General features: G+C 48.8%; 1 protein-coding gene across 1 annotated transcript; it reads left to right on the top strand.

Annotated features, from left to right (window-relative positions):
- Positions 1 to 4,687: 4,687 nt before the first annotated feature.
- On the top strand, positions 4,688 to 7,419 carry LOC123128030 (pentatricopeptide repeat-containing protein At3g02330, mitochondrial). Its single transcript, XM_044547931.1, has one exon. It carries the CDS (start codon positions 4,762 to 4,764, stop codon positions 7,174 to 7,176), a length of 2,415 nt encoding a protein of 804 aa, XP_044403866.1. The 5' UTR covers positions 4,688 to 4,761; the 3' UTR covers positions 7,177 to 7,419.
- The last annotated feature ends 6,059 nt before the right edge of the window (positions 7,420 to 13,478 follow it).

The raw sequence follows: 13,478 nt of genomic DNA, 5'->3' as shown, positions 1-13,478 counted from the left end.
CAGAAAGATCGAAGAAGTCGATTTGGAAAACATCAAAACCAAGCAAATAGCTCTTGCAATATAAAACAATTTCTAACAGTACCAAAATTATGTGAATTTGGCCTTATCATAAAGTTTAGGTCAAGAGCTTCGAAAAGCAAAAAGAATCAACTAAAACGGAGTTATAAAACTCAAGTTACGATCGAATGAAGTTTGAATTCAAATATGGTCTAATTCAAATTTTAAAATTTTCAAAAACATGTTTAAGTTGTTTTACTGGATAGAGGGGATCATAACGAAGAAGTGGGCGTTGGTTTCATTGGATTTGGACAAACGAGCGAAAAGTTATGACCGTTTGAAGAACAGGGACTAATTTGTAAAGAAAATCATCACTGATAGGTCCCTGGCCGGAATTAAAAGAAAAAGAAAAAGACTAAATAATGAACGTTCGCTACAGAAACCTATTAGGTGAAAAACGTTCGCTACTGAGGCCTAACCAACGAACGCTCGCGAATTAGAGGTTAACGGTTCAAAAAAACAAATGGATCTAATCGGGGCCATCTAAAATGAATCGGACGGCCGAGGGGGCTTCGGGGTGTACCGCGGTGGTGGAGGTCACCGACGACGACGAAGAATATGGCAGCGACGTCGGGGTCGTCGGGGTGGCTGCTCCGGCGGTCCTCCGGCGTGTCCGCGGAGTCGGGGAGAAGCGGCACGCAGGGCTGAAGCCGATGGTGGTGGCGGCACTCGTCTTCGGCGTCGGAACGGTGCGGGGCTTGGCGGCGGAGCTTGTCGCATCTCGCGAACTCCGGTGAGTTCGCGTGGAGCGTGGGGAGGGTCTCGGGCCTTCCGGTTAGAGGCAAAACGAGGCCGGGGCCTGGCTATATATAGGAGGGGTGAGGGCGATGCGTGGGTGAGGGGGCAAGGCAGGGGCGGAGTTCGAGTCGGAGACGGCGATGGCCGGCGACGCGTGGGGAAGACGGACTCCTGGCGCGAGGTCGAGGACAGACCCGACAGGTGGGTCCCACCTATCGGTGGTTGACGAGGCAGCGTGCGATCGGGGCTGCGAGCGGGCGAGCGAGCCGTAGGCGGTGCGGGGCGCGTGCGCTCGGGTGCTGGGCTGGGCCGTGGCCTGGCGACTAGCTGGGCCGGGCCAGTTCGGCGACGGAGGGTTTTAAAAAAAAACATTTCCAGACAAATAAAATAATAAAAGCAAAATAAATAAAAATATTATATAGGCATATAATATATCAAAATTTTCAGAAAAAGATTTTCTATGACATGAACATTTTTCTAGCATTAAATAAAATACACACAAAATCAGATAATTCAAAGAGTGCTACTGGTCTAATAGAATCCAACAAAAATCATTTTAAAAAATACCAAAATGAATTCAATTTTATTTCTCTCCAATTTTCTATTGTAGGGAATCATGTTACCCTATTTTCCATGTATTTTGTTTTTGGAGAAAAATAATTTGAATAAAACTCAAATAACCCAAATTGAAAAATAATTCCAAAAGACTTTGAATTTGATCCTTTGAAACTCCCAACTCATATTTCATATAATTTGAAGAAGTCATTTTATCTCCTCTCGTGAAAATCATTGAGTTGCATAAAGTTTCAGAATTGGAAATATTTTCCAAATGAAATTCAAATATTTTCGACACCCCTTGTCATTTAAATAATGGAAGAGGTCATGTCATCTTCTCTCCAGGGTTTCGTGATGAAAAAGTATTTGAATTCATGGAGAGCATAAATGCAAAAATGAAAGTTTGGGAAAGTCCTTTTATTCCCTCTTATTTAACTTTCAAAAAGGTTTCGAATTTCACTCAATTTCACACAATCAATGAAACAATCAATCAAATCTATCTATTTAATATAACATTCCAAAATTTAGAATTTTGGGATGTTACAGAAAGTGACTAAATGAAATTCCCGTGTACCCTCAAGAACGCTTTGCTTATCATAAGAGGCCGTTTTGGCATGTCCTTTGCCAAAAAAGGATTGGGCTACCTTGATGCATACTATTTGCCATTACCGTTACTTGCTTGTTACAAATTATCTTGCTATCAAACTACTCATTACTAATAATTTCAGTTCTTGCAGAGAATACCTTGCTGAAAACCACTTGTCATTTCCTTCTGCTCCTCGTTGGGTTCGACACTCTTACTTATCGAAAGGACTATGATTGATCCCCTATAGTTGTGGGTCATCAGGGAGGAGGGCGACAGTGAATTTGGTGTGGTGGGGTGCCATGGAGGAGGGGCTGAGCTTTCATGGCTAGGGATCGAGCTTGCCCCCAACCTATAAAAGGACAAGGATCGAGCTCGCCCCCAACCTATAAAAGGACGAGGATCGAGCTCGCCCCTCCCCCCCCACACACATCATTCTTCTTCCTCTCTCCTTCATCGTCCCGTATCCTTCAAGCCCCCAAGCCTTCTAGCCCATGAGCCCCTTCCTGCCGTCGCTGTGACCCCCTTTTCTTCTTCCACCATGGCGCATGATGTCAGCCGCTATGACTGGGAGAAAACGTACGCCATCCTCGCCGCCAGGGACGCCGAGATCCATGAACTTCGGGGGGTTCTCAGCAGCATTGCTCTCCGTCTAGAGAGCGAGACCGCAGAGCTGCGTGGCCGGCTAGAGATGGAGTGGCTCAATCGCCGGGAGGCGGAGCAACTCTTCACCAATCTCCATGCTGACGACTATGGGAGCGTGGCGTCGCTGCGCAACGTGTACCTGTGGCTGAACGAAGACATGGACGTCCTCGGTCTTCAGTGGTTCGTCCCCTACGGTGCCTCCAATCAAGGGAAGTTGAACCATCTGGTGTTCTTCTCCCAACGTTTGGCGGCGCGGTTCAGGGAGTTTTGCAAGGAGGCGCAGGAGGCAGAGGTGGATCGGGCGGCGCGGGCGGTGGCACTTCGTGTCCTTGCCAGTGTCCACCACATTTCTCCCCACTTCCCGGTGGAAGTCATACCAGAGGAGCTCGATATGGACGACCAGCACAGGGCGGAGCGCGTGGTGGGTGATGTCGCGGAGGTGTTGTTTCAGTAGGAGAAGGAGAACGACTTTGGGGAAGCCTGAGTTCCCCTCCTGCTCCGGCTTCGTCGTCTTCGGCTTCGTTGTCATCCTTTTCTTTTTATTTTCTTTTTATCTAGTAGTAGGCCGCCCCCTGTTTCCTATGACGGGGGGCAGAAAAAGAAGATAGGCAAAGGGTGCCGTTAATCTGGTGGAACGGTGTGGCCAGATGTAAGCACCGGTCCACCCTTTAAATTATGAACAAATATTCTTCAAGTAGTACTTGCATTCCCTAAAGTGCCATTTATTTTTCGGATGATTTCTAGTTCTTGTACCTATGCCTTGTTTCGATCAGACTGTAGTCCATTTTGTAGTGCCTCAACCATAGTGCATTAGGATCTCTGCCTAAACCACGACCACCGAAATCACTTCTTCTAGAGTACACGTGCATCTTTAGAACTATCACAACTTATATGAGCTTTCCCGGATATCTGAGCAATGTGTTCGTTATTGCAATCAGAAGTCCTAAGAAATGCTTGTTCACGAACAAGGGAAATTTACAGGAAAAGGTTTGAAAAAACAGGTCGAACAAAATCGTAAAACCGAGATGCCATACTTATCTCTGTTTATTTGGTTCATACTCAGATGGATATGCAAGGTTGGCCTTCTGCTTCCCGGGGTCTGTCTGTGATGTAGTATTTCACTGCCTCAAAGTTTTAAACAAAAATGCAGGAAAACTTTTGGTTGTGTTGTGTGTCCACAACACATCCGTTAGTTGTGAGCATAATTCATACAACATGCAGCATGATGCAGGTCATGAACATAGCTACCCAATGCAGATCATAATCATGACTACAACTTAGCATGGTAATTCACATGACATTGCAAGATGCTTGAGTCTAGTTATTTGCTTTGTAGATAAGTTGTTGCCGGCTGGAGCGGATCCAACCAACGGGAACGGATCCTGTTGGCGCCCTAAGGCCAGTGTAGAACTTGCGAAGATGGTACTTCTGTAGGTTTTCAATGTTTCATGAATTTTGCACAGAGTTTCCATCTTCCATTTCTAGCCAGACAAGACCCCATCTAGTAACTTAAACCACCCTAAAAGGTGATCGATCACTGTCCATGAACGTGACCAGATACGTCTGACGTACAGGGGAATGGATTAGCTACGTCCAGTCGTAGATGCTGGGCGATTCATACCCAAGTTGGCCAAATGGGCCGGGCCAACCAGACCGACCCGCGAGCACGCCGGCACGGCCCGCCATGGGTCAAGCACGACACGAGCTAAACGGGTCGTACCCAGCACGTGGCACGCCCCTAGGTCATGCTTGAGCTGCTAGGCTGAGCACGCGAGCCGCACGACATGGCCCGATTATCTTTTTTTATATATATCTCTATATGGCATAATACTAGCCCATTAGGTCAAAATAGGCCCATAAAACGCTCAAGAGGCCGAACAGCAGATGATGGCCAGCGGGCCGGCCTGATTAGCGGCTGGGCTGTGCCTAGGCTACAGGTTGCAGCACGCGGGCCAGCATGGCACGGCCTGTATAATAATCGTGCTCCGACGGGCCGTGCCGTGCTAGGCACGATTACAATGGGCCGGGTCGTTCCGTGCCGGGCCGGCCCGTTTGGCCATACATTCCATTCCAGCGACGCCCACCTTGTCCTGCTCCCTATCCCTCAAGAAAAAAAAAACCTTATCCTGCTCCCCTTCCTGGCCACTCCATTCGAACCCTCCCCGCTCACGGAGCTGCCACCAATGGCGCTCCCTCCTCCCTTGCTCCCGCGCTCTTCCTGTATTTGCAGAGGCGTCACCAAAGTCACCCCATACAAATCCGTGGAAAACATACCGGATGCCTCCACCGCCCCCTCCGCCACAGCGCAGCACTCGCTGCTTCGCGCCCATACTCGCGCCGGCCGAATGCAGCCCGCGCGGCAGGTGTTCGAGGCAATGCCGCCGCGGGACAGGTCCCTCGTCGCTTGGACTGCTATCATGTCCGGGTACGCCACCCACGGCCCCCCCTCCGAGGCGCTGGTCCTGCTCCTGCGCATGATGGAGCGGTCACTGAGGCCGGACGGGTTCGTCTTCTCAGTCGTGCTGCGCGCCTGCGCGGCAGTCGGGAACCTCAGATTTGGAAGGCAGGTCCACTGCGCCGCTGCGAAGATGGGCTACGTAGATTCTGACCTCTTTGTGGCAAACGGCCTCCTTACCATGTACGCGAGCTGCCAGTCGCTGGGTTGCGCTGAGAAGGTGTTCGATGGCATTGCCGCACCTGATTTGGTCTCTTGGACCTCCATGCTCAGCGGCTACACTGAGAATGGCTGCCATACCGAGGCGCTAATGTTGTTCGTGGAAATGATCCATGCCAGTATTGGCTGTGACGCGTTCACTCTGTCAGTTGCACTCAGGGCAGCTTCTAGTTTGGCCAATCGAAGTTTGGGACACCAGCTGCATTGCTGCATCATCAAGTCAGGATTCTCTAAAAGCGGGTTCTTGGAGAACTGCCTGATTGAGTTCTATGGGAAGTCCAGGGAACTACAGCTGATGCAGAAGGTGTTTGATGATATGCATGACAAGGATTTGGTTTCTTCCAATAGCATCATCCAGTGCTATGCAGATAACATGTGTGATGATCAGGCTTTGTCTCACTTCCGTGCTATGATGTTTGAATGCTCGGAATGCGATGAGTTTACATTGGGTAGCATTTTGCATGTTGTCACCAGAAGAGGAGCTTTTGGTTATGGAAGGGAAATACATGGCTACCTCATTAGAGCAGGCCTAGACTCAGATAAGCATGTTATGAGTGCTCTGATGGATATGTATGTCAATTGGGCTACTCTTCATAAGGGACAATGTATGCTACCTTTGAGAATGCTAAGATACTATTTGCTGGTCCAGGGAAAGCTGGATCACTTTATTGTGGCCACTAGTTTGAGGTTGTGCGCTTTTGATCAAGATTTAGCAACAGGAAGGATGTTACACGCCTATGTTTTGAAGTTCAACATGAATTCAGATCCCTTTGTCACTAGTTCTCTGGTCGACATGTATGCTAAATGCGGTTCTGTGGATGAATCACATGTTCTCTTTTCAAGAACCAAGGATCCAGGGACAGCCGCATGGACTGCGGTAATCTCAGGCAACTGTTTGAATGGTCAATTTGAAAGAGCAATGCATTTGTTCAGGAGGATGCAGTTGGAGCTTGTGCAACCTAACGAGTTCACTTATACCTCTGTACTTACAGCATGTGTGGCTCTTGGGGATGTTGTAGGTGGCATGGAGATCCAGGGCAACTCCATCAGAACTGGTTATGGAACCAATGCTTCTGTTGTGAAAAGTCTTATAAGCTTTTACTTAAGAGAAGGGCAGTTCAAGCAGGCCCTTAAGCTTTGCTTATCACTCTCAAACCGTGAGATTTCTTGGGAAGCACTGGTTAAAGATTTTGCTCAAGGTGGTGATCACGTTGGAGTACTTAATCTTTTGTGTGTTATCCAACGTTCTGGTGGGGTTCTTGATTATCCAACTGCATTACACATCTTGAATTCTTGTGGAAAATTGGAACTCCTTCATGAAGGGCTTCAAGCACATGCCTACCTTACAAAGCGTGGCCTTGCTTCTGAACCATGCATCAGCAATCACCTTATTGACATGTACTCCAATTGCGGCAGTCTCAAAAATGCATTGGATGCCTTCAGATATATGTCTGACAAGAGTGCATCTACTTGGACCTCAATAATCATAGCTCATCTAGAAAATGGCTGTCCAGAGACAGCCATTGACTTGTTTGTGCAGATGTTAAGAAGAGAGAAAATACCAACTTCGATTGCATTCTTATCTGTGCTGAAGGCCTGTGCAGAAATCGGCCTTGTAAGTGAAGCCTTCCAGTTCTTTGTGTCCATGACCGAGGTCTACAAAATAGAACCTTCAGAAGGTCATTACAAGCATATGATTGAGGTTTTGGGTCATTCTGGTATGTTCAAGGAAGCAGAGCATTTCATTGATAGTGTGGTCCCTTCGGAATCTAGTGCTTCAGCCTGGATTTTACTTTGTTCTGCTGCCAAACAAAATGGAAACACCAAAATCATGAAGCTTGCAATGGACAAACTCGCAAGCCTTGCTCCATGTGATTGTCGAGCAAATGCTTCACTGGGAAATGTCATCCCCATCACTGACTAGTTAATCAGGCGGCACCAGTGTAATGAGTGACAGAGTGAGTATACTTGCCCCTCCTGGTTTATCCAAAGGGAAGCATGCCTTAACTTGTCAGATTGTAGGTTGCGCGGAGTGCACAGTGGCATATGAAGTGAACATTATGAATTTAGAACTGTAAACTGCTGTATATTTGTATACTAGCTAATATGTTGTGCAGTTTCCACAAATGTAGATAATTTCCGTTGTGTTATACCCAATTTCAAAGGTATGCCGTTCTTTGCATGTTTCTGGTAAAAATATAGCGGTTGAGTGGTACCGCGGTTACCAATCACAATCTTTTTCTGCTATGCAAGTTAAAGAAATTTTTATCCTGTAATGGTTTTGTCAGTGATCAAACGGAGGGCGTGTTCGAATCATTTGAGGTTTACCAGGGTCTGTTTAGTAAACCAAGAATGTAAGATTGCCTTTTTCTAAAGGAATGCCATCATGGCTTGCTTTATTGCTCCTTAAATAGTGCTTACATCGTCAACAAGAGCAGGATCAGCACCAGCTTCTCTAGCTAGACAATGAGCTACATAATTAGCCCCCCTGTTACAAGAGTTATATGTGACAGAACTAAAGGTGGGGGCTTGAATACAAATGTCGTCGAAGAGAGGAGCAGCCATAGAGATGAGGAAAAGCCACCCGCCTGAAGAGTTTCAACAGCGTGGAGGCAGTCGGATTGAAGGATGATGTGATCGAATCCCAGTTGGTTTGCCAATTACTCCACGTCGAATGGCAAGTGCTTCAGTAGTCGCGGCATCAACTGCAAAAGGAACATTTTCACTGCACCCGTCTCTGAATCTGCTATGCGAGCCACCACCCCAACACCACCTGGCAGGGAGTTTTTCTTTTCTAGGGAAACCTTCCAATGTACTCATTAGCCGTTGAGGCAGTACAAAGAACACAGTGCATCTAGGTCCGTAGACCACCTAGCGACGACTACAAGCATTGAAACGAGCCGAAGGCTTGCCGCTTTCATCGCCCCTCCCTCACTGGAGCCGGACAAACCTTATTGTAGTAAACAGACGGAAAGTCGCCGTGCTAAGATCATAGGACCAGCACACCATAACAATAATCGTCGTCGATCAAGAGAATCGTAGATCAAAAAAATTCAACCTGTAGATACATGAAAGCACACAAATGAAGACCAAATACAACCAGATCCGCCAAAGACAAAAACTGATCGAATACGACGAGGTTCACTGAAAACACGCCTCCACACGCCCTCTGACGATGCTAGATGCATCACCAGGACGAGGGTTAGGTGGGGAGAACTTTATTCCGTTTTCAGAAAGCCACCGCCATCTCGTCTTCCTGAGCAGAACACAAACCCTAGTCAAACTAACATGACGCCTAAAAACGGAGCATGAGCCCTCCCGTCGTCAAGGGCCGAGGTCCACTATGCCTCCATGGCCTAAGGTCACAGAAGACAAAGCAGACCGGTGACGGTGCTGACAGGAGGCAGGGAACCCTAACCGCTTCTTGTGCACCTCATGAGATGAAGGGGCACGAGACAACACAAATGTACCTAAAAGGGAGTCCTCATCAAACCTATAGCATCCATGTTGATCATAAGGAATCCCTCATGTTCTTGTAAGTCACATCTTCTTCTTATCATGTTCTCTACTATCCAACGCGCCCATCGCCTTGGGTGATATCACCTGTCCTTTCCTGAAGTGATACCATCCCTTAAGTTCTCCCATGATCTCTAATTTCAAATAGTAAATTTAAACATTTTTTTCATTTTCTAATTTTTTATGAGGGTGCACAAGGCATGTGTTTAAAATCCCTAAAAAATTTAAATCTAAATTCAAAAGGCTCATCAAGAAACATAAAAGACAAATCCAAAATGAATAGCGGTGCCAAAGCAACAATGGCACTATTCAAATTTGGATTTGCTTTTTTAGTTTCTCAATTTGCATTCTGAATTTGGATCTGAATCTTTTAGGATTTGTACACATAGGTCTTGTGGGCATTCACACAAAAAGTGCAGATTTTGTACCAGAACTAGCGGGTACATGACCTATCCATATCGTTCATGATGCATCGAGATTTATGTGCCAATACACCAACTCCTCTCTCACTTTTCAACTGCAAAGCGGAGAAAAATAGCAAAATTGTTCCATCAAAATGTACAAGTCCGAGCCAGCGTCAGAATATCCAAAGACCAGCACTAGCGAGTAGACTTCTGTTGGGGAACGAAGTATTTCAAAAAAAATCCTACGATCATGCAAGATCTATCTAGGTGATGCATAGCAACGAGAGGAGAGAGTGTGTCCATGTACCCTCGTAGACCGAAAGCGGAAGCGTTTAGTAACGCGGTTGATGTAATCGAACATCTTCGCGATCCAACCGATCCTAGCACCGAACGTACGGCACCTCCGTGTTCAGCACACGTTCAGCTCGATGACGTCCCTCGAGCTCTTGACCCTGTTGAGGACGAGGGAGAGTTCCGTCAGCATGACGGCGTGGCGACGGTGATGATGAAGTTACCGGCATAGGGCTTCGCCTAAGCACTACGACGACATGACCGAGGTGATAAACTGTGGAGGGGGGCACCTCACACGGCTAAGAGATTGTCTGTTGTGCCTTTGGGGTGCCCCCTGCCTTCTTATATAAAGGGGGAGGAGGAGGTGGCCGACCTAAGGGGGCGCACCGTAAGGGGGGAGTCCTACTTGGACTCCTAGTCCAAGTAGGATCCCTCCTCCTTCCTTCCACCGAAGAAGGAAAAGGCGAAGGGAGAGAGAGGGAGAAGGAAAGAGGGGGGCCGCCCCCTCCCTAGTCTAATTCGGTTTGGGCAAGTGGGTGCCCCTCTCACGTGTCATTTCTCCTCTCCTTCAATAAGGCCCAATAGGCCCAATACTTCTCCCAGGGGGTTCCAGTAACCTCCCGGTACTCCGGAAAAATGCCCGAACCACTCGGAACCATTCCGATGTCCGAATGCAACCTTCCAATATATGAATCTTTACCTCTCAACCATTTCGAGACTCATCGTCATGTCCGTGATCTCATCCGGGACTCCAAACAAACTTCGGTCATCAAATCACACAACTCATAATACAAATCGTCATCGAACATTAAGCGTGCGGACCCTATAGGTTCGAGAACTATGTAGACATGACCGAGACACATCTCCGGTCAATAACCAATAGCGGAACCTGGATGCTCATATTGGCTCCTACATATTCTATGAAGATTTTTATCGGTCAAACCCCATAAGAACATACGTATTCCCTTTGTCATCGGTATGTTACTTGCCCAAGATTCGATCGTCGGTATCATCATACCTAGTTCAATCTCGTTACCGGCAAGTCTCTTTACTCGTTCCGTAATGCATCATCCCGTAACTAACGCATTAGTCACATTGCTTTCAAGGATTATAGTGATGAGCATTACCGAGAGGGCCCAGAGATACCTCCCCAATACACGGAGTGACAAATCCTAATCTCGATCGATGCCAACTCAACAAACACCATCATAGACACCTGTAGAGCATCTTTATAATCACCCAGTTACGTTGTGACGTTTGATAGCACACAAGGTGTTCCTCGGTATTCAGGAGTTGCATAATCTCATAGTCAGAGGAACATGTATAAGTTATGAAGAAAGCAATAGCAATAAAACTAAACGATCATTATGCTAAGCTAACAGATGAATCTTGTCCATCACATCATTCTCTAATGATGTGATCCCGTTCATCAAATGACAACACATGTCTATGGTCAGGAAACCTAACCATCTTTGATTAACGAGATAGTCTAGTAGAGGCACACTAGGGACATACTGTTTGTCTATGTATTCACACATGTACTAAGTTTCCGGTTAATACAATTCTAGCATGAATAATAAACATTTATCATGATATAAGGAAATATAAATAACAACTTTATTATTACCCCTAGGGCACATTTCCTCCAGTCTCCCACTTGCACTAGAGTCAATAATCTAGTTCACATCGCCATGTGATTTAACACCAATAGTTCACATCACCATGTGACTTGACATCCATAGTTCACATCGCTATGTGACCAACACCCAAAGGGTTTACTAGAGTCAATAATCTAGTTCACATCACCATGTGATTAACACCCGAAGAGTGTCGGATCGTGGGTTCCGGCAAACCCTTGAGGTTCGAACACTGGGGTGCGCACGAAGATCTCTCTCTCTCTCTCTCTCTCTCTCTCTCTCTCTCGCTCACTCTCACGATGATCTCTAGGCCTAGCTCACCGAACCCAAGGAACAAGAGACACGGGAGTTTATACTGGTTCAGGCCACTGTTGTGGTGTAATACCCTACTCCAGTGTGGTGTGGTGGATTTCCTTGTAGGTTGAGGATGAACTAGTACAAGGGATGAACAACCTCCTGAGGAGAGGTGTTCTTTAGCTCGGTGAGCTTGTGTGTGTGAGGATGGTCTGAATGATCTGTGCCCTGCTACGATGGTGGCTAGTCCTATTTGTAGAGGCCCTGGTCCTCTTCCCAAATGTTTAGGCAGGAAGGGATCCCACAACGGCCAATTTTGAAGGAAGACAACTAGTACAAGTTATCCTGACAAAAGATGGTCTTCGCCTGCTAAAGGCTCTGGTGGTGACGCCGTCGTGGGCTCCGTGGTGACCTCCGTCCTGTCGTCCTGCTGGTCTTGGTCTTGCTGCACCGATATGGAAACCTTTGCCTGATGCATCGGGACTCCTCGCCTGCGCTTGCCCCTTTAGCACCAAAGAGGAAACTGACACCCTGCGCCCGCTGGCGCCCGCCTGGCCTTGGTCGTCATGGCTCATGTCATGCGGACCTCGCGAGGTGCACCTTGCATAGATATCTCCGCTCCTCGGGAGCCAGCCTAGTGAGGCCGCCCCGGAGGAGGTCTTGGTGTCGTCCGCCTCACGAGGCTTGGCCCCTCGCGAGGGTCTTGAGTAGTTGTTGATGAAGATGGGCCATACTAGGCCGTTGGATGAGCCACGCCCTGGGCCGCAGGCAGGCAAGTCTGGGTACCCCCGTTCCCAGGATGCCGACAGTAGCCCCCGGGCCCAAGGCGCGCTTGGACTTGGCTTCGAGGCAAAGCCAAGGGTCAAGTGTGGAGAGCCGCGGGCCCCAATAGCCTGATGCCTCAATTGACGTGTGGTGACTGACGGGACGTGGGCGCCTCCACTTCCCCATGTAGCCTCGATTTCCGCCTGGCTAGGCAACCACTGTCGTGTTCATAGCTCCGCCTCCTTTATAGGCAGCACTCTCCGCAGCTCCCTCATCTTCCGGAAGGCAGCGGATTTCTTCCCCGGTCCAATCTGACACCAACTCCCCCGCCGCCATGGCACCAAGCCGTAAGAAGAAGGGGAAGAAGGAGTCCCGTACCTCGGCCCCCGCGATGCCGGTCTTCGAGCCCGCCATCGAGCGGTCGGTGGTGCTCAACCAAGAGGCGATGGGCAAGGTGCGCCCGATGCTTGCCGCTGATTTCAATGAGTGGGGGGCGACGGTGGCTTGGCCTGCTTCCCATGCCAAAATTGATAGGACGGCCACCAAGGTCTCCATCCATCTTCACGCCCTATGGACATGCCTGATTCCCCCCTTCTCCAATTTCTTCAATGCGGTGCTCTCGCATTACCAGATCAATGCGCTGCATCTCGATCCCCAATCCATCATCCTCCTTGTCATCTTTGCCTTCGTCTGCGAAGCCATGGTGGGCATTGCCCCTTCCGTGGCCTTGCTTCGCCACTTCTTCTCGCTGCACCTGATAGATCCTCTCCATCGCTCAGGGTGTGTATCCCTTCAGGCCGTCACGGCGACGGCCGGCTCGGGGATCGACTTCGAGCTCTCGTCGGTCGTCGGAGGCTTTAGAAAGAGGTGGGTGTTTGTGGACGTTGGTGTGCGCATCCCCCTGCTGCTGCTCCCACGGATTCTAGCTGCTCCGACCTCTGGTTGGGGGCACGCGAAGCTCACCGATCGGCGGCTCGTCCATGTCTGGCGCCGGCTTGCTAGGCTAAAGGACCTCGGAGTGACGGTGCCCATGGTGGTGAAGGAGTTCATCAGGTGTCGCATCTCTCCGCTTCAGCGCCACTCCCGGCAAATGTGGACCTTCTCCGAATATGGGGACCGCATGAGGCTTCAGGCTCCGGCTCTTCCTCCTGAGGCGCGGCGCACGATGCTCGAGCTCCTGACGGGCGACCTGATGCCAGCCAACCTGCCGGAGGAGGGCTGTCTTCTGTACTGCTGCTCAAACAAGGTGGAGTTCGTGAAGCAGATGCCCCTCTTCGACGAATGGGGACTGCGCCCAGTTGGCCTTCAAGGGCCTTGTG

This window comes from Triticum aestivum, chromosome 6A (assembly GCF_018294505.1).
Source record: "Triticum aestivum cultivar Chinese Spring chromosome 6A, IWGSC CS RefSeq v2.1, whole genome shotgun sequence".
Taxonomy (NCBI): domain Eukaryota; kingdom Viridiplantae; phylum Streptophyta; class Magnoliopsida; order Poales; family Poaceae; genus Triticum; species Triticum aestivum.
Note: the sequence above shows the minus strand (reverse complement) of the source record. Positions and strands in the feature narration are given on the sequence as shown.

What these genes read in the sequence shown, in the direction of transcription:
- LOC123128030 (XM_044547931.1), top strand. Translation starts at nt 4,762, where the DNA reads ATGGCGCTCCCTCCTCCCTTGCTCCCGCGCTCTTCCTGTATTTGCAGA.